The sequence below is a fragment of the Oryx dammah genome, unplaced genomic scaffold (genome assembly GCF_014754425.2).
Source record: "Oryx dammah isolate SB20612 unplaced genomic scaffold, SCBI_Odam_1.1 HiC_scaffold_9, whole genome shotgun sequence".
Classification (NCBI taxonomy): domain Eukaryota; kingdom Metazoa; phylum Chordata; class Mammalia; order Artiodactyla; family Bovidae; genus Oryx; species Oryx dammah.
In genome coordinates, this window is record NW_024070193.1 from 53432795 (window position 1) to 53458059 (window position 25265).

General features: G+C 48.0%; 1 protein-coding gene across 1 annotated transcript in view; it reads right to left on the minus strand.

Moving 5' to 3' along the window:
* Positions 1-4266: 4266 nt before the first annotated feature.
* Positions 4267-25265, minus strand: part of CMTM8 (CKLF like MARVEL transmembrane domain containing 8) — a 37141-nt gene continuing 16142 nt past the window's right edge. Inside the window, exons 2-4 of the mRNA XM_040246322.1 lie at positions 11056-11229; positions 6113-6229; positions 4267-4541 (exon numbers count right to left, since the gene is read on the minus strand). Of these exons, the coding sequence (XP_040102256.1) occupies positions 4458-4541; positions 6113-6229; positions 11056-11229 (375 nt within the window). The 3' untranslated portion in view covers positions 4267-4457. The remainder of the gene's footprint in view (positions 4542-6112; positions 6230-11055; positions 11230-25265) is intronic.

Below are 25265 nucleotides of genomic sequence, written 5' to 3' on the forward strand. Positions count from 1 at the left end.
CCATCTACAGCAGTCAAAGCCTTACAAAATGTATTTCTTAGATAATACGCCGACATGACTCCATGATGCACAGGCTCCAGAACAGGTGTCGTGTTAGCAGGCATGACAACATTAATCTCGTGTTCATCTCCACCAGAGCTCTTGGGTGACCTGGTGCCTTGTCAATAAGCAGTCATATTTGGAAAGGAATCTTTTTTTTCTTTTGAGCAGTGCATCTCAACGGTGGGCTTAAAGTAGCCAGTAAACCATGCTGTCAGCAGAGGTGCTGTCACCCAGGCTTTTGTTGTCTCACTGGCAGAGCACAGGCAGGGTGGATGCAGCATAACCCTTAAGGTCCCTGGGTCTTCCCTGGTGGTGCAGCCGGTCAAGAATCTGCCTGCATGGTGGGAGACCTGGGTTCGACCCCTGGGTCGGGAAGATCCCCCCGGAGGGAGGAAATGGCAACCCACTCCAGTATTCTTGCCTGGAGAATTTCATGAGCCTGATGAGCTACAGTCCAGGGGATCGCAGAGAGTCAGACACGACTGAGCGACTAACACTTTCACTTTAAGGTCCCTAGGATCTTCAGAATAGTAAATGAACACTAAACTTAACTTAAAATCACCAGCTGTGTTTCACCCCTAACAACAGAGTCAACCTGTCCCTCAAAGCTTTGAAGCCAGACACTGACTTCTCTCCAGCTCTGAAAGTCCTAGATGGCATCTTCTTCCAGTAGAAGCCTGATTTGTCTACATTGAAAATCTGTTATTTAGAGTAGCCCCGTTGATGAATTATCTAGATCTTTTGCCCAACTTGCTGCAGCTTCTACATCAACACTTGCTGTTTCACCTCCAACTTTAAAGAAACGGCTTCTTTCTTTAAACCTCATGAACCAACCTCTGTTAGCTTCAGACTTTTCCTCTGCAGCTTCCTCATCTCTCTCAGCCTTCCTAGATTTAAAAAGAGTTATGACCTAGCTCTGGATTAGGCTTTTTTTTTTTTTCCTGCTTCAAGAAAACAGCCTTCAAAAAGGCTGTTTTGATCTTCTTTCTACACAGACCCCTAAAACTTACATATCAGCAATTAGGCTATTTCCCTTTCTTATCATCTTGTGTTCACTGGAGTAGCACTTTTAATTTCCTTCAGGAACCTTTCCTTTGAATTTGCAACTTGGCTGTTTGGCACAAGAGGCTAAGCTTTCAGCCTGTCTGAGCTTTCGACATGCCTTCCTCATTAAGCTTAATCATTTCTAGCTTTTGATTTAAACTGAGATACATGGAACTCTTCCTTTCACATGAGCACTTAAGAGGCCACTGCAGGGTTATTAACTGGCCTAATCGCAATACTGTTGTCTGAGGGAAGAGGGAGGCCTATAGAGAAGGAGAGAGATGGGGAATGAGCAGTCGGAACACATACATTTATGGATTAAATTCATCATCTTATACGGGCACGGTTTGTGACACCTGAAAACAAATAGTAACAGCAAAGATCACAGATCACTGTAAGAAACATAATTATGAGAAAGTTTGAAATACTGGGAGAATTACTAAAATGCGACCCAGATATGAAGTGAGGAAATTCTACTAGAAAAATGGACTTGGTCCACATAGGGTTGCCTCAAATCTTCACTTTGTATAAAACACGGTATCTGTGAAGCACAGTAAAGTGAAGGGCAATAAAACGAGGTGTGCCTGGATTGTTTTTTTTTCCTGTGAAAATCTCTTTTCAATTTAAGAATTGTCTAGGGAACAGAAATTCAGACTTTTAAATTGATTTCCTACCCAGGGCTGCATCTTCAGTTAGTGTTGTTAAATGTCTGTGCAGAGATAGCTTGTGTATTTAACATGCTTGTGCACTGATACCCCGCGGGGAGTCTCCTATGAAGGAAGAATTTAAAAATGTACAAAAGTAACTGATGCTGAACATTCTTGCCTCTAGATTTTCTTACAGTTTTAAAATATTGGCTAAACATTTACCTTGTGGGGCTAAGAGTTGGAAATAGCCAAGAGAGAAATTAAACGCCTAAAGCATTTCATTGATTTGTCATGAGTGGGTAAATAAATCAAATGAAACCCGCCCCTCTCAGTTCTATCAAAGAGAATGTGATGGTGCTGGGAGGGCTAAGACAACAAAGTGTAAGCACATTCTATTGTACTTGGAATAATATTTCTCATCCCCAGAAAACTAATCTTCTTGTTATGCGGGCTGTGTTGCAAGTGGCTTTGCTTTTTTTTTTTTTTCCTTCTTTTTCCAGAGAAAAATTAAACCCAGCTCAAAACTTACAGTTTCAGCAGAGAATCATTTTGTTGTCTAAAAATTCACACTTAAAAATTATTAACGAACAAAGTCAGCACTCAAAAGAAGAAATAAGAACTTCCTTTCAGCTAAAAATAAATGCTTTTTGTTTTTTGGGTGGTTTTTTGGAGGTGAACTTTCAAGGCAACACTAAGGGTCATGCTCTTGAAAAGCCACAAATAGAGACGTGAAGGCAAGTCCCCCACACGCCGCATGGACAGAGATGAAACACTGATCTCTTGAAATAGATCCCTTGAAACTGATCCCTTTGGTGCTGCCAGTTTAGGAAACGTCCACAGTTGGTTGTAGTCTATTTGGAGGCTATTTCAAGTTGGCTAACGAAATCTTTTACCCCAGAAGTTACTTCCTATAAATGTGGCCATGGTTGTAGAAATCACACACACACACACACACAGAGATCATAAAAACAGGCTTCTTCCTCATGACAGAAACAGACCTCTTAGGTTACAGTTTTTCTGCCTTTCAAGGAGGCTTAACTGCAATACAAAGTACTTAAAAATCCACCCGGTAATGTGAGATAATGTAATAAAAAAGAATATATATGCTTATGTATATGTTAAAGTGTATTACTCGCTGTGCACTTAAAACACAGCACTGTAAACCCACTGTATTTCAATTTAAGAAAAATGGATACACGGAAGGCATGTGGAAGGTGAACAGGCTTCTGCGAGTGTGAGAGGGAAAGATGGAGAGAGGCGGTGCACACACGCTGACTAGTTATTTCAGCTTTTCCTGCAAAACCAGCAAGTCGCAGGCTGTCTGGGTGATGCCTGGGAACAAAACTCCAGGAAGATCGCGGGCAGCTCCAGTCAGCTGCAGGTGTGAGCTGCAGAAGCCGAAGCATCGAGACTACAGGTGGGACTCAGACAGGCTTCCCGTGCCCCACACCCCCCTCCCTCCTGGTGGCCCCTCCCCGCAACCACTTTGGACCCACAAGCCAAGAACATTCTTCACTGTTCCTTTCAAAGGTCTGGGGTGGGTGTCATTAGACACTGGAGAAATCCCAACTCTCCTTCTTATACAGGGAGAAACGGAGCTTGGGTGAGGAATGAGAGAACAGGGAAACCAGCACAAACACCACACAAGCAAAAGAAACGGCTCCGCCACACGAGCAGAACGGCGGGGGCCACGGGGCCGCGTCCACGGTGTTCGGCTGAACCCGCTCCTACTCACCAATTACACCAACGTTTCTGTGGTTTTTTGTTTTTCAAAAGAGGCTCAGTTAGAAAAATCACTGAAGATACACTGCTGTGCCAGCAAGAGCCGGCCTGCCCGAGAACACTTCCCCTGAGTGCACATCCGCCTCCCAAACGGGCATCTTCCCACTGTCTCCTAAGAGCTGATAACAGTGTTACCAACTATTCAGGCTGGAGCCTAGAGATTTGGGACCTTTGGGTCACACATGTTCCGCTCAACGTGGTACCTCTGTCTCTGGGGTCAGCAGGATGGTTTTAAGGTACGTGCAAGTATTTATTCTTTTAATGGTTACGGGTTTATTTTAATCAGTGTTAGAAAAACCAACCAGCAGCGCATCAGCCACTGTGCTCAAAGCATCGCTTAAGGGGAGCTCATTACTAAGTGCCAAGGTTAGTGGCCGTTAGATGCTTTTGGTGCCAACCAGTCAGCGTGTGAGAATCATGGGTGTCATGGATGCCAGGCTTGGGGAGATGGATCGCTCTGACACACTGGCCTGTAGATAGTGTCTCCCAGCAGTATCAACCCTGGGCAGCCCCGTGAGGGTGAAGAACTCCTTGCAGCCCCCAGCCTCAGGCTTCAGCGAAAGGTCTCCTTTCTTGAATGAGACACCATGTTACCCTCAATTCTGCAACATTTAATCAAAAAAGAATCTAGCATTTTTAAAAGTTTGGTTTATAAACTTGATGCATTCTTTGTATCAGCAGTTCATCTCTTTCTACATTGCCTAAGAAAATAAGGTCTGTGAAGACAGCAACAAGATAGTTAAGACAGTCATTAGAAGCTACAGCAGATAAGTATCCAGTTTAATTGTAACAAACCAGTGTGAGCAAATTTAACTAAGTATATAAAAACATTAGTTAAATACAAATCTCTGGAAATATACATTACACCTACAGGTTTGTTTTTTGTTGGTTTTACAGTGAGTCTTCCCTTTTTTCCCCTCTTTTAATTTTCAAAATGGTGAGTCACTGTATGGTCCTGGATCTCCAAGCTATAAAACTGAAATATGTGTTTCCAGCGTAGCAGATGGTGACCAGGAAGGCGAAGAACTGGGGAAAACAAAACACAATAGAAAGGGGGTTTAGAATTCATCCTAATTAGCAAAAGTTATCACTTCACTTCCATCGAACAATGGACTTACAGCATCCCTTGACTCCAAGTTTTCTCATCTAAAACAGCTTTATTGGTTCAATTTACCTTCCTTCTGGAATGGATTTGGGCTGTTTTTCTTTCTTGGAACTATCTGGGAAGCCTGTAGTTTTACTCCAATCCCCTGCCTTCCTCCCGGGGATCTTCCCAACCCGGAGATCGAACCCATGTCTCTTACATCTCCGGCGATGGCAGGAGGGTTCTTTGCCACCAGCACCACCTGGGACGCCTATATATATATCTATATATATAGATATATATTCTTTCTCATATTATTTTCCATTATGGTTTATCACAGGGTATTGAATATAGTTCCCAGTGCTATACAGTAGGACCTGGCTGTTTATCCATCCTATAGCTAATAGTCTGCAACTGCCCAGCTGAGTCTTGCTGTGTGTGTTAACTACAAGAGACCATGATTTTTAATCTCATGTGGACTCATGCCGTTTATCTTCTAATAGGGTAAAGCACCCACTCCATCCTTACCTGGAGAATCCCAGAGGAGCCTGGTGGGCTACAGTCCATGGGGTCGCAAAGAGTCAGACATGAATGAAGCAACTTGGTATGCATGCATGCAGAGATTTTGAAATATACGTTTAAAGCACAGGTACAATAAACACCCATGTATCACCTGTCAGCTTTAACATCACATGCTGGCCTTCCTGTCTAACTGCCCACTTCCCCTAACACTTCTGATGCTGATGAAATATTTTAAGGCGAATCTCAGAGAAACTTTTAAAGTTAGTTTTTTAAATTTGAAAAATACACATGATTCAAAAATACCAACAGTACAGAAGTACATGAATTAAAAAGCAGAAGCCTCTCATCCCACACCCCTCATGGTCCATCACAGTCCCTGGAAGGAACCTCCACTAGGGTTTACCCCTCCAGGCATCATTAGGGTGTAAACAAAAATTTGTATTTAAACAGAATCCTAGAGTGCTCATCTCTGTCTCTCCCCAAACTGAAGCTGTAGGCAGCAGAATTATTCTTAGAACGCCTCAAATGATTTTTCTCCCAGATACTTGTTTTGTTCCAGAGTCTGGCTTCCACTCCAGTGCACTATTTCAGCCTCTTCATGCTCCAGGCCATCAGGAGGCCCCATGATACTCAAAGCAGAAGTTCACTGCCGAGGAGCCCCCCCAGCAGGCGATGCTTCTCCCTACAGGTGAGGTGTCCTTAGTCACCCAGTCACGTCCGACTCTTTGTGACCCGGTGGACTGTAGCCACAAGGCTCCTCTGTCCACGGGATTCTCCAGGCTATAAGACTGGAGTGGGCTGCCATTTCCGTCTCCAGGAGGTCTTCCCGACCCAGGGATCAAACCCGAGCCTCCTGCATGACCTGCACTGGCAGGCGCTTTCTTTACTGCTGAGCCACCTGGGAAGTGCTGCAGGTAACTTTGTCCTTTTCCCTCTGATCTGCAGCCGGCCTCGGGGAGGAGGAGACCCCCGGGATGACAGGCTCACTCACCGACGAAGCTGCCCAGCTGTTGAAGTTGTGACTGTCTCTCTCCAGGGAGACGGAAGATGCGTCCACAATAGCAGCTGAGAGGTATAAGGCGAAGGCACTGCCATTAAACCACAGACCCTGGGAAGCAGAGGTGCAGAGTGTTTAGGGAGCCTGGGAAGGTCTGGGCACCCCCAGACCCCAGCTAGAATCGCACTTGGCAAGGCACTCATGTGGACGCAGGAAGAAGGCAGGGGACAAGGCTAATGAGAAGGCGGCTCCTTGGCGCCTGGGGGTCCCTTCTGCATGCTACTTCCTCCACTCACACAGGCATGAGGGTTTGCAAAAGGGCTCCTCAATGAGAGCAGCAAATAAAATATCCCAACTAGAGGCCAGACACACCTGATCTTTATTGGCATCTACTGGCAGTACACGAAATTTCCAAAATTTGGCTGCAAACATCTCCAAAATGGGGGAGCTGAAACAGAAACCCAGATTTCTGGATTCTCCAGGGAGCGGGGAAAAGCCAACAACAGAAGACCTAGAGATCCTGGGAACACAGCTTATTTCTAGTTGAAGAATATTCTGCAATTGTTTAAGTCCGTGGGTCTGGGTGGCAAGGATTCCATACTCTCTGAGTTTACACTCATTTGTCTGACCGTCTGGTCTCCTCACATGTGTGAGTGTGCAGCTCCTGATGTGAAAGGGTCTCCTGGCTGCTGGCCAGGGTTCTAATTACTTCTCGGGCAGAGAAACACCCAGAGCAGGATGCTGGCAGAAAAAACTGCTGGGTGGAAGTCGGGAGACATGGGCCCAGATGTGTGTGAACGTGCGCAAAGTCAGGAGGCTTCAAACCTCAGCTTCTTTATGGTAGAATGGGGACATGCCTCATGATGACAAATTCTGAAAATGCAAATCAGAGCATTTTAAAACCAGGGAGTTTCAGAAGGAAGCATCATTAAACAAGTGAGAAAAAAAAAGTAACATTACAGGCAATGTTTTAAATTTTTAATGTAATAGATCAATGAAGGAATCTTAGGCTTGGAGGAGAGACTAACAGATGCTCTAGGCTGAAGGTCCGCAAGATAAAGAATCCTAACTAGCAGTCAGCAGAACGAGACTTGGAGTCCCTTCAGAAGTGTTTAATCCCTTTGTTGCTTTAAGAAAGACCATTGCCTCCCTGTCAGGGCTGCTCACCCATGTGTGAAAAGGCCAGAGAAACTCAGTCTACCAGTTTTTTTGTTTTTTACTTTTTTGCCTGCACCGCTCACAACATGTGGGCATCTTAGCTCCCCACATGTGGGCATCTTAGCTCCCCAATCAGGGATTGAACCCACGCCCTATGCACTGGGAGCACTGAGTCTTAACCGCTGGACCTCCAGGGAGGTCTCCTACCTGCCAGTCTTTATGTAAAAAGTTTTGCTGGAGCACAGTCATGCTTGTTCATTTACTAAGTGTCGAAGGCAGCTCTCCCACAGTAAGCGGAGCTGAATGACTGCGACAGAGAAAGTTTGCCAGCCTCTGGTCCAGAGCATCGGCTTGGAACTGAGACTTGGGCAGAGGTGGAAGTCAGGGTCCTGCCCATGCCCACATCTGGACCACTGGCTCCCATGTTACCTTTTCCAGGCTCATCTTCTTCCCAGCACTCAAGCGTTTTCCTCAAGACCTGGTTCAAGACTCCTCTTCCTCCAAAACAGCTTTCCTTAAATTTCCCCAACTCGCTGTGATTGCCCCTCACCTGGATCCCCTGTGCCACAGCTTCGGGGTGGCAGCCTTCCATGACTCCCTCAACCAAACAAGGCAGTCTTTCCTGTGCCCGCCTGGGAAGCAGGGTGCCAGTCCCCCCAGGGCTGCCTCCATCGCCCCAGGCAATGTGTGGAACCACCATGGACTTAACTCTCAGAAACTACACCCAGTTCTTGAAGGTCTTCATGGGGAATCCTCACTTTTGTTTCTGGGTAAACAGGTAGGAGTCAGTCAATCTGCTTCCCCAAATACAGACGTGGGCATCCCACTCGGTACACCCCCCCACTTTAGTATGTATCACACAAAGAGCTGGGATGGTTAATCTGACGTGTTAACTTATGCTGGTACACTATTCTGGATGTGTATCAAGGTGTTTTTAGATAAGATTGATGTTTGAATCAGTAGACCAACCGGGTAAAGCAGACTGCCCTTCCCAGTATGGGTGGGCCGCACCTAGTCAGTAATGGCCTAACTACAAAAAAAGGCTGGCCTTCCTGTGAGTAAGAGGGAACTCCTGCCAGACTGCCTTGAGCTGGGACCACCAGTTTTTGATCCTGCTTTTGGACTTCAACTGAAACTTCAGGTCTTCTTGAGTCTCAAGCCTGCTAGCTTTTGGATTAGAATTTACAACAGCAGCTTTCCTGGTTCTCAGGCCTATTAGCTCTCCTGGGCCTCCAGCTTGCTGTCTGCAGGTCTCAGGATGTCTTAGGCTCCATAAGCCCATGAGCCGATTCTTGGAGCAAATCTTTTTATATAGATAAACATTCTATTACTTCTATTTCTCTAGAGAACCCTGATGAATACAGAATTTGGGGCAGAGAGTTGGGTACAGATTTTGGAACTAGAATTAACAAGAAAAACTATGACCAACCTAGACAGTGTGTTACAAAGCAGAGACATTACTTTGCCAACAAAGGTCCCTCTAGTCAAAGCTATCGTTTTTCCAGTGGTCATGTATGGATGTGAGAGTTGAAGAACTGATGCTTTTGAATTGGAAAAGATTCTTAAGAGGCCCTTGGACTGCAAGGAGAGCCAACCAGTCAATCTTAAAAGAAATCGACCCTGAATATTCACTGGAAGGGCTGATGCTGGAGCTGAAGCTCCAAATACTTTGGCCACCTGATGCAAAGAACAGACTCACTGGGAAAGACCTTGATACTGGGAAAGACTGAAGGCAGGAGAAGGGGACAACAGAGGATGAGATGGTTGGATGGCATCGTCGACTCAGTGGACATGAGTTTGAGCAGACTCTGGGAGATGGTGAAGGACAGGGAAGCCTGGTGTGCTGCAGCCCATGGGGTCACAAAAAGTCGGACACAACTTAGCACAATTTAGTTGAATAATAATCGCAGTAGAAGCCATGAATAAGTAAGGGATTATATCAGTAGAAACACTGCCAGTTTGAACAGAAGGGGATGGAGATGGGCCAGAATGAAGGAGGGGAGCTGAACTTGGATTCTGCAGGACAGAACCACAGTACTATATGACTGTGATACAGCTTTATCTTCCACAGAAATAAAGACGATCCAGAGATCATCCGGGCTGGCTCTCCTGCCACGGGCCCACTGGGCAGGCTGCTTCCCCCTCAGTTTCAAAGGCTGGGGCTACCTCCCTGGTTCTGTGATCCAGCATGTCCCCCGCCAGTGTCCCAGGGGGAGGGACCCTGCAGAAGCACTGGGGTGACTGTGCTCTCCCGACGGATCCAGAGGACAGCACACTGAACCAAAAAGGACTATTATGGAGCCTTAAGATCAGATGGGATTTGCCTGGTAGCTTTCTGGGCTTGCTGGAGACCTGTCACACCTTCCTTCTTTCCTATTTCTCCCGTTTGAAATGGGAGTGTCTGTCCCACCACTGTATTTTGGAAGCACTCAACTTGCCTGGTTTCACAGGCTCATAGCTGGAGAGAAATTTTGCCTCAGGGTGAACTGTACCTCAAGTCTCACCCGTATCTGACACAGACAATATTTAAAGGAGACTTTGGTTTGGGTGTGGGGGGCTTGTTTTTTAAGCAGGATTAGCACCTGCTAATCTGATTAGCAGGTCTGATTTATCTTTATTTTTTATTTATTTTTATGTGTGGCATGAAGGATCTTAATTCCCTGATCAGGGATCAAGCTCATGTCCCCTGCACTGGAAGTGTGAAGTCTTAACCACTGGAGCACCAGGAAAGTCCCTAGACTTTGGACCTAGATTTTAGTTGATTCTGGAATGAGTTTGAGGGATGCTGAGATGGAATGAATGCACTTTGCCTGTGAGATGGGTGTGATTTGGGTGGGCAGAATATTATGGACTGAATGGTTTTCCCCAAAATTCATATGCTAAAGCCCTAACCCTCAATGCGATAGTATTCGGTTAAGGGGCCTTTGAGGTATCTAGGGTCAGAGGAGGTCATGCGGGTGAGGTCCACCTGGGAGGGTTAGCACCCTTCTAAGAAATGAAAGGGAGTTCACCTCCCCTCTTCTCTCTCTGCCCTGTGAGGACACAGCGAGACTGGCAGCCACCTGCAGGCCAGGAAGAGGGCTCTCACCAGAAACCAACTCCACCGACGCCTAATCCTAGACGTCCTGCCTCTAGAACTGCAAGAAATTTCTGTCACTGAACGTCTAGGGTATTGTTCTGGTGTCCAAGCAGACTATGGTTCTGTAATCTATACATTTTCTTACCTATCCACGGCCCGCATCTCCGGACTCTGTGTTTCCCTTTGTTATCCTGCATCCTGCATGGAGTCGGGGCCACAATCCAGTCACTTTTGCCTGCTCCTGCTCCCAAATATGAGCACACCTAGTTGTTCTAACAGTCTCTTTCATTTTTCATTCTAACTCTTTGCATCTCAATATCAAAGAACTCTGCTGCCCAAAGAGTTAAAGCCATGACATCAGAAGGGGTTGGAAGGACGAAAGATCTACTGCGGCTGTGCCCTGACACACCTGCATCCAGGGCTCACTGTTTATTAAGAATTAACAAACCAAGAGGTTACACAAGAGAACAGAGCTTCTCTTGGTTCAGTCTTCTGAGGACCGCTTTGCTACTTTGCCTAAAAGGAATTCCTGGACCTTCCAACATGATGCTCCACACTCAGGTATAAAACACCGGTGCGGGGCTCTCCCTGGCTTTGCCCTCTGCTTTACCGGCATAGAGACAATCGCAATTGACTGGAGGACTACACTCCATCCCACCTAAGAGGCAACGGACAGGAAGAACGATCGTGGTTTGCTTACCACTGTGGTCCAGGGCACCTGGGGGATCCTGGTGTAGGTCATCGTTAGGTAGACGATGAGGAAGAAGACGGTGAGGACCCAGTAAAACACAGCTACGAACATGACCCAGCCAAAGGCAGGGACCCGGAAGTACTCCGTTCCAGCGATGAGCGTCCATACCAGCAGTCCCAGAACCTGTCAAGCGGGAGAGGCAGTGGGAAGGAAAAGGGAGATGGAAGAGAAAATAGAGCAGGAGGAGGAAGTGGACACAGAGAAAAAAACCAATTAGACAAAGTGTCAACTACGACTTCCATGCATACATATGGATACATGTAACAAATGTGACTGGGGGGCAAACTCACATTCCCGCAAATACTAGAAAGGTAAAATGAATGAGCAGAGCAGGCTGCGCAGAGACCAGGGCAAACGGGAGGCCCATCCATGCCTTGTCTCTGCCCAGCTCCCACCAATTGTTGTGGGCTGGTTTTCTCGATCTTTCTCCCCGCCTACCCCCAGGAGAACACAGAAACTCAAGTTGTACGTGCTGATAATCTTGATTTTTAAATGCCAGCCCTGGAATTCCCTGGCAGTCCGGCGGTTACGACCCGACACTCTCACTGTGAGGGCCTGGGCTCAATCCTTGGTCAGGGAGCTGAGATCCCACAAGTCTCAAGGTGCGGCATGCAGGCATGCATAAATGAATGAATGAATAAATTAATCAACAAAGGTTAGCGCTGATAAAGAGGGACAAAACAACGCACATCTGTGGCTGGAATCTGTTCCCGACACCCGTCAAGGGGACAAGAAACAAGCCGGGGGTTTATTCCAGCAACAGTCGCCCGGCTTCACTGCTGCTGCAGGGCAGGGCGAGCCCGAAGCTGTCATGTCAGGACTGAGTGGAGAAAGGCTGCTGACCCATGCTGTGGGGATTCCTGGTTCTCAAGGAGGGAGGCCACAACCAAGTGTCCATCTCCCGCCCAGCCCTTCCAGGGCCCAGGAGAACTTCATTCCTGAGTCACAGGAAAGCTGGCATCTAAACCCTGTCCCCAGGAGATAGCATCAGGTGTCTGTGGTGGGCGCTGGCTGCTGTATGACTCAGAGCAAGCAGCTTCCTTCCTGTCTCAGCTCTCTCCGTGGGACGTGACACAAAACGGACTCCGATCTCTCTGGTCACTCGGCCTTGACACCTGAGCACCTACCACGGGCTGGGCTTCCTGCTCATGGGCCCTGAGGACAGGGCCGGGCAGGAACGGAGCCGACCTGCTCATGCACCACTTAAGAATCTCGTGAGGGGAGATATACGAGCAGCCACAATCATGAACATGCTATGAAGGAAATAAAGGGTGTGAGCAGAGTCTCTAACGGGGCTGTGAGCCTGAGGGCAGGAACAGCAAGTATGAGAGGAAGAGCCTGAAGACCCACTAAGAGCTACGAAGACGGCTGGGCGGATGCTGTCCCAGGCAGAGGGCGTGATGTGAGCAGAGAGTTGCAGGGGAAGGGCCCTCTAGAACCTATAGAGAAGTGTAAGACATGGGTACAAGATGTTAGAAGGGTTGGCAATGGTCAGAGTCTGTGGGCCGGGACACCTAAGGACTTTTATCCTACGAGCTAAGGGAGGGTTTTGAGCAAGACAATGATATGAGCAGGTTACGTTTTTGTTAAGATCACTTTGGCTGCATGGCAAGAACGGGCATGTAGGTGGCTGGGTGGGGGGGTGGAGAGACAAATTCAGAGACTGTTGTAATAATCTAAGTGGAAGAAGAAGACAGTGTGTTTAAGATTAAGATGCTGGTGAGTACTGAGAAGTGAATGATTCAAGGCAAATTTCAGGAGTCAGGACCTTCACGGATTTGATGGACTAAGTTACAATAAAGTGGAATTACACCCGGGTCTCTGGAAAAACTCCCCAGTGGATTAGGGTGTCACCTTCTCAGCTGAAACGATGAAATACAGGAACAGGTTAACAGGGCTGACCTGGGCTCAGGTTATAAGCTGTCCCATTGGAGCGAGCCTGGGACCTTGGGATGGGATTGGAAGTGGATGGTCCAGGGGAAGAGTTCAAGCTCTGCTTTAGGAAGGAAGACTTCCTGTGGGCATCACTTAGCATCACTAAGACAGGTTTCCAGGGAACCTCTGAAAGTGCTCCTGGAGACAAGCCCACCTCCCTGTCCAAGTCTGGCTGTCTGCACGGGGGAGCAGAGAGTAGACTCTGAACACTGCTACTTTCCCTCCTTGGAGCTGAAAGTTGAGGTTCTTTTATCTGCCCAATGTCATATGTGAATCTAAAGAAGCGTTTATGTACTTTAGGGCTCACACCTGTGGCAAAGGAATTTACTGAAAGTGAAGTATCAAACAGGATAAAATTCCAGAAAGTGTCAAGACTCATACCCCTTGGGTTATGGTCCAGAATTCATCATAACTGACAGGAACCTATACACACAGATGTGGCATTCCACTCTATCAATAGGACAGGTAACACATGTCATCTGGCATGGCAGGATCTGAAATAACATCAAGGGCTTCTTGATTCAAGCTGAAGGGGTGGGAAGGGTCCTTTGTTGAGGACTCACCCAGGAAATACCCATGCCAGGGGCCACTGCTAATGGGGCTGGTGTCCCTCCAGGAGCGTACAAGGGTTTGAGAGTTGCCAGGACAAGCTCATATCCAGCTACAAGGGCTTAACTAAGAGCTCTTGACTCTGAATGAGAAAGTGCTTTTCATTATTAAAAGCAAGTGGGGTCCAATGTCCAGAGATGCTCTGTCTAACGTGCTAGCAGTGGTTATCTTTTACAGACAAGGACGATATCTCTAACTGAGCTGTCTGTCAAAGAGTAGGAATCTTTGACCCAAGATCTCATCACAAACACAGGAAAAAAACTGTCAAGAAAAGACAGTTTTCTTGAAAATTGTCTTCAAGAAAATTCCTACGCAAGTGAATTTCTTGGGCAACTGAAACACACCTGGAGGCAACTTTTGTCTCTCACTATAACCAACACTGATGAAAACCACTCTACAAAAATGCTCATCTCCTGGTGTGTGTGTGTGCACGCGTGCACGCATATTTAAGACAAGCTCTACATCTTTATTTGCTTAGACTTCAAAAAAACTGTTTTTCACTGACAAGCATTATTTAGGCTAACACGTTTTTTGGAATGGTAAATCTGAGACCTAAAAAAAACTTTTGAAAGTGATAAATGCAGGCAAAAATAAACATAGTAGTAGCTGCTAAGTTGCTTCAGTCGTGTCCGACTCTGTTCCCCATAGACAGCAGCCCACCAGGCTCCCCCGTCCCTAGGATTCTCCAGGCAAGAACACTGGGGTGGGTTGCCATTTCCTTCTCCAAACATGGCAGTAGATGAAGCATATATAAAGCACACAGAGAAGTTATAACCCCCAGCTACCAGCTGTAAATTCTCAAGAGAAACCAACATAAAAATTTTATGTCTACCCTTCTTAGCTTCTTTCGCTTGCATTTATCACTATCATTACCACCTGCAAATCCTTTTCTTTTTCCTTTAAAAATATGGATCACTTGGTATACGGTGCCTATAACTTCTGTCTTTCGGTCAGCCGTACCACGGAGGCCCTCCTTCCAGATCTACGTCAATTCTAACAGCTGCCCAGTTTTCCATAATTCATGGGACCTGCTCCCTATGGAGAAAAATTTAAGTTGTCACCTTTATGCTTCTACAAAACATGTCCAGGGAACATTCTTATAGAATGTATACCCCTGCAAACCCAAATTCCCAGATAATAGTCTTAGAAGTGCAATGTCTAGGCTATTTTAAGCTTCAGAGGTACTGTCAAACCAGCCATCAAAAATCGTGGGCTAATTCATCTTCTCATCAGAGCATGCCTGCTCTTCCTTTCCAACCTCATTAAATGCCCAGGTCTTAAATGATTAAAAACCTGATTTTAAAAAAGAGAGAGAGAGAGCTCATGTTTTGCCTTTCACTGCTTGGCTGAAGTACAGCACAGAGAAAAGTGCACAAACCCTAAGCGAACAGCTCCATGGATCTTCACAAACTGGACTAACCTGCGTCACCAGCATCCATCTCAAGAAACAGGGCACCTGGGGGCTCCACCCTCACTCCTAGTTAACTTCTTCCTTCCTCCGAGGGGAGCCAAGTCCCCTGGTTTCTATCATCCCTGGTCTGGAACTTCAAAGACATGGAATCTTATCGTCTACACTCCCATGTGTGGTTTCTCACACCCAGCAACGTGAGGTTCATCCACGACACTGACCACCATGTTTTCGCAGCACCGGTTCTCAAACATCAGAGAATCACCTGAAAGGCTCATTAACCCTCAGGTGAAGAGGCTCCTTGCCAGAGGTTGTGCTCAGTAGTTGATCTAGGAAGGGACCTGAGCATCTGTGTTTCTAACAAATTCCCAAATGGTGCTGTTGCACACTAAGAACCACTGATGTACAGTATCCTTCTTATTTTAGTTTGCATTTTCCTGATCGGTCGTGAGGAGGGAAGAGCATCTTTTCAAAGGCATATTAGCCACTTCCAGTTCTGATTTACTGATATTTGTACAAAATCATGTCCTTACTGATGTGTAGAAATCTTTACACAGCAGGAACACTAACAGCAACGCATGCGGCAATCTTTTCCCATCCAGTTTACTTTTGAAACTTCAGTCTCCAGTCACATGGGTGTTTAAAAGTTTACACAATTGACAGGTCACTCTCTGAGCCTTCTTTTATTCCTATGTGCTTAGGAAGGGCTTCCTCAGAACCCATATCATAAAAATAGTCTCTGATATTTTCTGAGAGCTTTGTGTGTTTGCTTAATCTTTAAACAGACTAGAACAGAGTTCTACAAGTGGGGTGAAGAAGGTCCAATTTTATTTCCTTCTCGCAGATGGTCAGGCGATCCGTTATCGCATACTGGTGACGTCTCATATTCTAGGTCAGTGACGTCTCATATACTGGGTCAGTGTCTGAAATCTTTATTCTATTCCACTCATCTGTATTGGCTGCTATGCGCTGTGCTCAATCACTCGCTCAGTCGCGTCCAATTCTTTGTGACCCCAAGGACCTTGGCCCACCAGGCTCCTCTGTCTGTGGGATTTTCCTGGCAAGAATACTGAAGCTGAATGGCACTAAAACATGTACAATATATAAGAAACGAATCGCCCCTCCAGGTTCAATACAGGATGCTTGGGGCGGATGCACTGGGATGACCCGGAAGGATGGTACGGGGAGGGAGGTGGGAGGGGGGTTCAGGATGGGAAACACGTGTACGCCCGTGGCGGATTCATGTTGATATGTGGCAGAACCAATACAATATTGTAAAGTAATTAGCCTTCAATTAAAATAAATAAATTTCAATTAAAAAAAGAATACTGAAGCTGGTTGCCATTTCCTCCTCCAGGGGCTCTTCTCGACCCAGGGACTGAACCTGCACATCCTGTGTCTCCCGCACTGGCGGGCAGGTTCTTTACCGCTGAGCCACCAGGGAAGCCCCACCACCTCCACCTGGTACTGCCATGCCAGTGCCAATTCCTATAGCTTTGGCGCATATTTTAGGTTTGGGGGGGAAAGATGTCAAAATGAACACATGAATCTAATTTTGTTCCTTTCCCAAGCCCTTTCAAAACTTTCATCAGAATGAGATGAATAGGAAAGGAGACAAAAGTAACATATTGTTTTGAAGCTTGGATGAATGTCCACCTAGAAGGGGCTCCCCCGAGTACCCCGCACAATGGATGAAAACAGACTCAGCTGAGGTTCAGCATGAAATCTTAGAACCTCAGATGCAAAGATGCTTCGAACGACCAAAGACCCACCAAGGATCAGAAACCAGAATGGCTTTTCACTTTTCCAAAAGCAGACAGGATGTTAGAAAATAACGACAAACGGTTTCAGATGGGAAAGTGATTTCTAACCCAGAAATGACCCAGGAAAATTAGCAATGAAGAGCAAGAGGCAGACACTTTTTTTTTTCAGATACGCAGTGTCTAAAAAAATCCACCTTCCACACATTCTTTCTCAGGAATCTACTGAAGGATTATGACCCAACAAAATGGGGGCATAAACTCTAAAAGAGGAACAAAAGAGTAAGTCAACAGAACTCTGGTAAGCCCCCAGAGGAGGAGAAATCTAGACATGATAGGCACCCAGGCAGAGACGGTAACCAGGTCAGATTGGACCCAAGTGACTCAAAAGACAGGCACAGTGGCGGCCGTCAGCACCGCGCTGAATGTTATTTTCCCTACTTTTTCACCTGGTGAAGACTACTGGGGAACTTGCTCCACCCCAAGTGAGGGAGGAAGCCAAGAAAGAGGATGCTAAGGGATCCAGGGAAGAAGACATTCAGCCCAACAGAAAGGCAGAAGGAGTTTCAAGGTGAAGGGAGATCCCCTGGAGAAATGTGTCCAAGTGAAAAATGAGAACTCTGATTATCTGATAGGACTGGCTTCAGGGAGACATTACTGAAAGGCTATTGGACAAATGTGAGAACAATTAGCTACAAAGACAAGTGAGCAAATTTTTAAAAATTATGCATGTTACTGAACTACAGGAGTTGTTTGTAGTTACGAGTTCACTCTAATATGTGACTCTCATATTTACACAGAGATGATAATAAATATTGGATACTGACCTGAACAAATGATAACAAGGAGGAGGAAAGCAATAGGGATGGGACTTCCCTGGTGGTCCAGCGGCTAAGACTCTGAGCTCCCAATGCAGGGGGGCCTGGGTTTGAATCCTGGTCGGGGACTTAGATCCCACCTGCCACAACTAAAGATCCCACATGCTGCAACTAAGACTCAGCACAGCCAAATAAATAAATTTTTAAAAAGAAAAGCAATAGAGATGATGCAGTGAACTGAGTTCTTCAATTACTACCTTGAGGAATAAGATTCCTTGCCCCATCCCCACTCCCACCCCCAAATGGTACCAGATATCCATGTTTTTCTATGAAGAAAAATTTTTTTACAATGAAAGCCTTCCACCTGGTGACCTCTTGAGGCTGTCATTGAGCCTGGCTGGCCCTCTGCACGTACTCCCCCACGCACAGCTTCCATACCCTATGTCCTGCGAACCAAGGAAACAGATGCCTTAGGTTTTGAAAAATGACACTGAGTTTGTCCATGAGGACTCTGCTGCCTGTGAAGCCTCTGGGCCTTGTGACAGCTGTTCTGCTGCAGAGAGGAGTTCAAAGGGTCTCGTTTATTCAAATGTCTACTGAGCGTCTCTTATGAGCCAGGGCTTTCTCTAGGCACTACCGGCTGGCTGATTTCTTTCCGACTTTAGCCTGGAACCAGCATGATTACCATCTGCCTTTCCGTCTTCAAAATAGATAGGTGACTTCTAATGACGAACTAGGCTACCCTGGGAGCAATGTACCAGCTGTTTCCAGCCGCCTTTGGCCCTCGGAGCTGCGCTGATCCAGCAGGTGAGCTGAGCACACCTCTGAAATACCTCATTGGGCTTGAAATCGTTTACCATATTGACTCCTTGCAATGAGGCAGCATTGGAGACCGGCTCCTGCAGATTCACTCTTACGTGTCCCGCAAGGAGAGACCCGCAGTGTGACTATGCTGAGTGGCGTCCTCTTGCTGCGCTTAATACCACACACATGCGACAACAGCCGATCAAAAAGCTCACTGAGCGTGCCCTGGTGGTGTCTTGCTGAGTGAAGCAGACATTTCTGCCTCTGGAGAAGGTCCACCAATGGATATCTGACTATGAACTGTGACAAGTTCTACACAAGGAAACTAGGCTGATACAAGACCTTTAAGCACAAGGTCCCAACCACATCTGGATGGTCAGAAGCAGATGAAGACTGAGTAGGCAGGGACTTCCCTGGTGGTCCAGTGCTTAAGAATCCATCTTCCGATGCAGGGGACGGTGGTTTGATCCCTGGTCCAGGAACTAAGAGCCACACGCCAAGGAGCAACTAAGCCCTCAGAGCACAGCCACTCAGCCTGCATGAGTGAGAGCCGCTGCTCCACGACAAGAGAGGCCTGTGCACCACAATGAGAGGAAGCCTGCAGGCCACAACGGAGACCCAACAGAGGCTGGCACCAGAGCAGCTCTGCTGCAAGCCAGATGCAGTGCTGGGCGCTCAAGCATCCAAAGGTGAGCAGGGCATGAGTGCCGGCCCCGGAGGACTTGACTGTCTCGTGCGAGAGATGAATGCAGCCCAGCTCCTTCTTCTGCACAGAGATTGATAACCGTGGTCCATGGCTACCCTCAGCCCACGGCCTGTTATGTATAGTCTGCAAATGTAGCCAATGCTCATTCATTTAAGCACCATCTAAGGCTGTTTCCATGCTATGACGGCAGGGCCCATGGTCTTTGGCTGCAAAGCCTAAAGTATCTACCGCCTGGCCCTTTATAGAAAAAATTTAGCCAATCTTCTTGACCAATGGTCCCCAACCTCTGACATCTGATGCCTGATGATCTGAGGTGGAGCTGATATAATAATAATAGAAATAAAGCATGCAATAAATGTAATGCGGTTGAATCAGCCCCAAACTGATCCCTGGTGCCCAAAAGGGTGGGGACCACTGCTGTGGACCATCGTGCTTATCTCTGTGTCAGGAAATATACACACGTGCACATACTGTTGTTTTATTTGTTTTCTGCATTGTTGCAAATAAATCAGATTGTTAACATACTGGGCCACAGGAGATGACAGAACAATAAGCCTGTACCTCTTCTCTGCACCATCAAAGAACCACACGCTCCTCAGGATGATCCCCAACACCAGTGGAGCTTTCAGAGTCACCCCCACGTCACAGGTCAGCAGTGCTTCTCTTTTTTTGAGTTTCTATTGTGTCAGTCGTGTCCAGCTCTTTGCAACCCCGTGGACTGTAGGCTGCCAGGCTTCTCTGTCCATGGAATTCTCCAGGCCAGAATACTGGAATGGGTTGCCATTCTCTTCTCCAGGGGATGTTCCCGACCCAGGGATCAAACCTGGGTCTCCTGCACTGAAGGCAGATTCTTTACCAGCTGAGCCAGCAAGGAAGCCCAAGTTTCTATTAGTAATGGTCAATAATTTGTTTTATCACATACTGGTTACATGGCAGGTAGTTAAAATTAGATTTCAAGAAATTTTCCATCCATATGGCAAATGTATGCATCTTCAATTTAAGAATCTATTTTGTCCTTTTTTTGATTTCTTTTAATTGGACAGTAACTGCTTTACAATATTATAAAGCAATTATCAGCAGCATTTCTCTTCAGCAAGCATGGCCACCTTTTCCATTTATCCACTAGAGGGTGACCAAACCCTGCTTATGCAAGATTCAGGAGCTCCCGTCCCTGTTCAGTGGGAAGAAATCAGAGTTTACCATCTGTCTAAAGGAGTTTCTCCACTTGAAGCACATTCCACAGAGGTGGCAAGACATAGAAGAATAAACTCGGTCTAGGACTTATCCATTAGACCCAGACATAGCCTGGAAAGAGATCTGAAAAGAAATGTAGTCAGCAGCTGCAATAAGGATTAATCAACACAAAGACTTGGAAAGGCAAATTTAATCTGTGCACCCCTGCGAAGTTTTACTGAAGTGTGCTTAATACCTGCTGCTTTCACCAACAAGAAACTGTGCCTCTTTGGGCCTCTGCTTTCTGATCTGGGAGGCGGGGAAGGTCGAGTTAGAAAAACTGTTTTCAAATGGGAGTAGGTGGCCAGGACCTCGGAGATGCAGGTCTGAAAGACCTGGTGTGGGGGGCGGGGGGGGGGGGCCCCCCGCATCGGGCTTTGAACCACTTTCTTCTTGGTCATCTTCCCACTTGCACACACGCTGAGAAAGTGGGTGTCTCCCCCTGGCCTTCCTTGACCCCTCCGCAAATACCACTATAGGGGACCTTCAGGTGCTGCAGAGCAGAACAAGGCTTGAGCCTAGGTGATGCCAGTAGTTTGTGACTTCACCCTGCTTTTACTTAGAACTTTAGTCTGACGTGTACGGCCAATTAAATCACTTGAGGGGGCCTTCTCTGCTGGCCCAGCGGTTAAGAACCCACTGTGCAATGCAGGGGACACGGGTTCGAGCCCCAGTCAGGGAACTAAGATCCCACATGCTGCAGAGCAACTACTAAGCTCGCGTGCTACCACTAGAGAGTCCATGCTCTGAAACAAAAGATCCCGGGTGATACAGTGAAGACCCCACCTGCCACAACTAAGACTCGACACAGTCAAATAAATAAGCAAGTATGTAAAAACGTCAATCACTGAGGGAATCCACAGAAGCCCGATAGTGCCAGCAGGCAATGGAATGGGAGTTGGCACAATGGGCTGGTTTAAAAATCCATCTGCGTTTAGTGGGAGGTTGCCTGCCTGAACGGGAGCGGGGTTTGGGGTTGAACGGATACATGTATATGGTATGGCTGAGTCCTTTCACTGTTCACCCGAAACCATCACAACATTGTTAACTGGCTATACCCCAAAACAGAATGGGCTTCCTTGGTGCCTCGGCGGTAAAGAATCTGCCAGCAATGCAGGAGACCCAGGTTTGATCCCTGGGTCAGGAAGATCCCCTGGAGGAGGGCATGGCAACCCACTCCAGTATTCTGGCCTGGAGAAGCCCATGAACACAGGAGCCCAGCAGGCTACAGTAAGTGGGGTCACATGACTGAAGTGACTAAGTAGCCACAGCAATGTAAAATGCTTCTGGTGTTAAAGAAAATTTAAAAACATGTATCTACAAATTCTTGGATGCACTTCTTGGATACAGTGAAAGTGAAGTCGCTCAGTCGTGTCCGACTCTTTGCGACCCGTGGACCAAGCTCCTCCGTCCATGGGATTCTCCAGGCAAGAATACTGGGTGGGGTGCCATTTCCTTCTCCAATGATTCTGATGAACAGTGTGTGGCAGAAATGACGCTGCGTGATTTGGGAGGCTAAGTCATGAAAAGGATCCTGTTGTGAGCACACTCAAGCGGTCTTGAGGGGAGAACCAGAGAGAGAGGAACAAGGTCTCCACGGCTGCCTGCACCAACTTGCCAGCCAGGTGAGCGACTGCCTTGGAAGTGGATTTCCAGGCTCAGTCAAGCCTTAACTGACTGCAACCCATGAAGATACCAGACTGACTCTCAGGTAAACACCTGAGCCAGAACTGCCCAGCTAGGCAGATCCTGAATTCCGGGTCCACAGACACTGCGAGTGGTAACACGTGTTTACTGCTGTTTGAAGCTATGATGCTTGGGGGGAAGCTGTTACCAGGAAGAGCTTCCCAGGGACACCAGGGGTAGAGAACCTGCCTGCCAAAGCTGCAGACGTAAGAGATGTGGGTTCGCTCCCTAGGTCAGGAAGATCCCCTGGAGGAGAGAATGGCAGCTCACTTCATATTCTTGCCTGAAGAATCCCACGGACAGAGGAGCCTGGCGGGCTATAGTCCACAGGGTTTCAGAGTTGGACGCAACAGAAGCGATTTAGCATGCATGTAACAGATGACTCATACACCAAATGCATCCAACGTGGGCTGTATCCAAGAAGCAGAGTGGGAGGTAGAGAGAACCAAAGACCTAGGTTCATCACTAACTTTCTGTCCCCTCTAGGCCTCAGTTTGTGCCTCCGTAAGATGGGTACAGCACTATCAAGGTTGCTGCAAGGTCTGCAGGTGTTTTGTGATCTCCGAAGATCTCGGTAAACAGCAGTCATTACTAGTCTCATATTCTTCTCCTCCAGAGATGCATAGCAGAGTTGGCATCTTGGCAGTTAAGAGTCCAAGACTATTTAGCCAGTGGAAGAAAGTGGGGTCTGTTCTTGTAGTTAGAACCATGGGGCTCAGGGGTCAAGGACATGCTAGAGGAGGTGCTGGCACATTTTTTTCTGGGAAAGGCTACAGAGTAAACATTTTGGGCTTTCTGGGCCACATGATCTTCATCATGACGACTCAATTCTGCCCCTGGGGCATGAAAGGGGCCACAGACACACGCAGGAGGATGGGAGTAACTGTGTTCCACGAAAACTACAAAAGCAGGCAGCAGGGCCTTCCCTGGCGGTCCAGGGGTTAGGAATCCACCTTTCACAGGAATAGAGATGCAGACACAGAGAACACACTTGTGGACACAGCCGGGGAAGGAGAGGGTGGGACGGGTGCAGACAGCAGCGCTGAAACCCACACACCACCATGTGTGAAACAGCTGGCTGGTGGGAAGCGGCCGCCTGACACAGGGAGCAGGGCTCGGTGCTCTGCGAGGACCTAGGGGGGTGGGGTGGGGAGTGCTGGGAAGAGGGCTCAAGAGGGAGGGGGTGGATGTATACTTGGAGCTAATTCACCTTGTTGTACAGCAGAAAAATGCAACACTGGAAAGCGATTACCCTCCAATTAAAAAATAAAGGGACTCAGGTTCAATCTTTGGTCGGGGAACTAAGATCTCACAGGCTGCAGGGCAACTAAGCCAGCCCGTCCCAAGCAGAGAATCCGAGTCCTCTAGAGCTCACGCTCCGCGGCACGGGAAGCCCCTGCACACCACAGCAGAGATCGAGTGCAGCCAACAACGAAACGGATGGCAGGTGGGCCGTCATCTGCCAGCCTCTGCCCTTGAGCCTTGCAGAGGTAGCGGGTATGGTCCCCACTGCAATGCAGCCACATAGGCGGCCCCCTCTGCCGGCCCCGCACCACCCTGAGCTTGTTAGAAATGCACTCTCGGGCCACCCTCGAGTTCTCACAAGTCTCCAGCAGCTTGGCTTTGAGAAGGCCCTTCCTCCTCCCTTCCCTCTGACTCCCTCAGGAGCCCCCTGCACCAGGGACTTACAAGGGATCTTGGGTGACCCTGACTTGATCAAAGATCTCCTCACAAGGGACACACACCAGCTCCAATATCCTCTGGGAATCCGTGAGTAACCCTTCATTCACGGTCCTGGTTAAGCAAAGCAGCAGCCAGTCCTGGTCAGAGAGCTTAGAGTCTTCCAAAAAATAGAACTGAGTGGTAGCCACACTCTCAGGGTGAGGAGACTGGATTCAGCGACACCCCAAGGCCACCTACATCCCCACGGCTGAGGGAGCCCTCTGAGGTTGGACGCCCGCCTGGCTCCCAGCCCTGCTGGCTTCTTTCAGCAAAATTCCTCGCTGATTTCCTTCTGTTTGGGTGAAGTGCAGGCAAAGGGGGGAAGGAAAAGGGATACCTTTTAAGGAACAGCGAAGAGATGACAGGCTTATAGGGCACGTCTCTGATGGCTCAGTAGCTAAGGATCCGCCTGCCTATGCAAAGACATGGGTTCAATCCCTGGTCTGGGAAGATTCCCACACGCCTCGGAGCAACTAAGCCCAGGCACCGCAACTCCTGAGTCCGCACTCCGCAGCAAGAGGAGCCACAGCAATGAGAAGCCCCGACAGTGCCGCTAGAGAGCAGCCTCCACTCGCCGTAACTAGAGAAGAGGCTGTGCAGCAGCGAAGACTCAGGGCCGCCAAAAAGAAGGAGGAGGAGGAAAAGAGAGGCTTACAGGGAGGAAGCAGTAGGAAGGAAGAGGAAAAAGGCACTGTGGGGTGCAGGGGGGTGAGTGTCACTACAAAGCAGCCCCTCCGTCTTCTCCGTGGCGGGAAGCTCCAACCCCCATGACCACGGCCGTCCTGCCTCTCAGCGGCATCGCTGACCATCCACGGCACTGCCACTCCCACCACTGACCTCATTCAGACACACGCAGCCACATGGTGCAGAGGGTCACACTCCCCCGGGCAAGGGCAGGTTGAAAACCGTGGTCTACAAAGCCGCGTCTGGGGTTTCTCTCCACTACGGACCCTCCCAGGACCGCCCACAGGGGCACCGCTCCACCTGAGGTCAAAAAAACCCATCTCACATGAGCTGGTCTTCCTGTACGCTGCCACCACTGCATCAGGGCCCCCTGCAGGCACATGCCCGCCCGGGTGAGTCTGTGTCCACAATGGGGGGCAGGGATTCCCACCTCTGTCCTCCCTGAGGCAACAGGAAGGGAGGAGATCAGACGGAGCGGTTCACACGCTGTCAACAGTACAACGTCAGGAGCCATACGGCCGCTCTTTAATGTCAATCTTAAAAGTCCTGAAATAAAAGCCAAGCACGGAGGTGTGAACTGCTTCCCTCTGCCAAGGATGCCAGGCGCTCGCCCCGCAGTGGCGGGTGTGAAAAGTTACTCTCATGTCAAGGAAGTCAGACCACTGCATTCCAGGTCGGAGAGCTCTGCAGCTGTCTGTCCGGGCTGCTGTTCTCTGCAGTCTGTCCTTCCCTCGGTCCACATGCTTTGTGGGTGTCTCACTGCCTCTAGTGTAGAAAATAAGGCTGTGCATCTT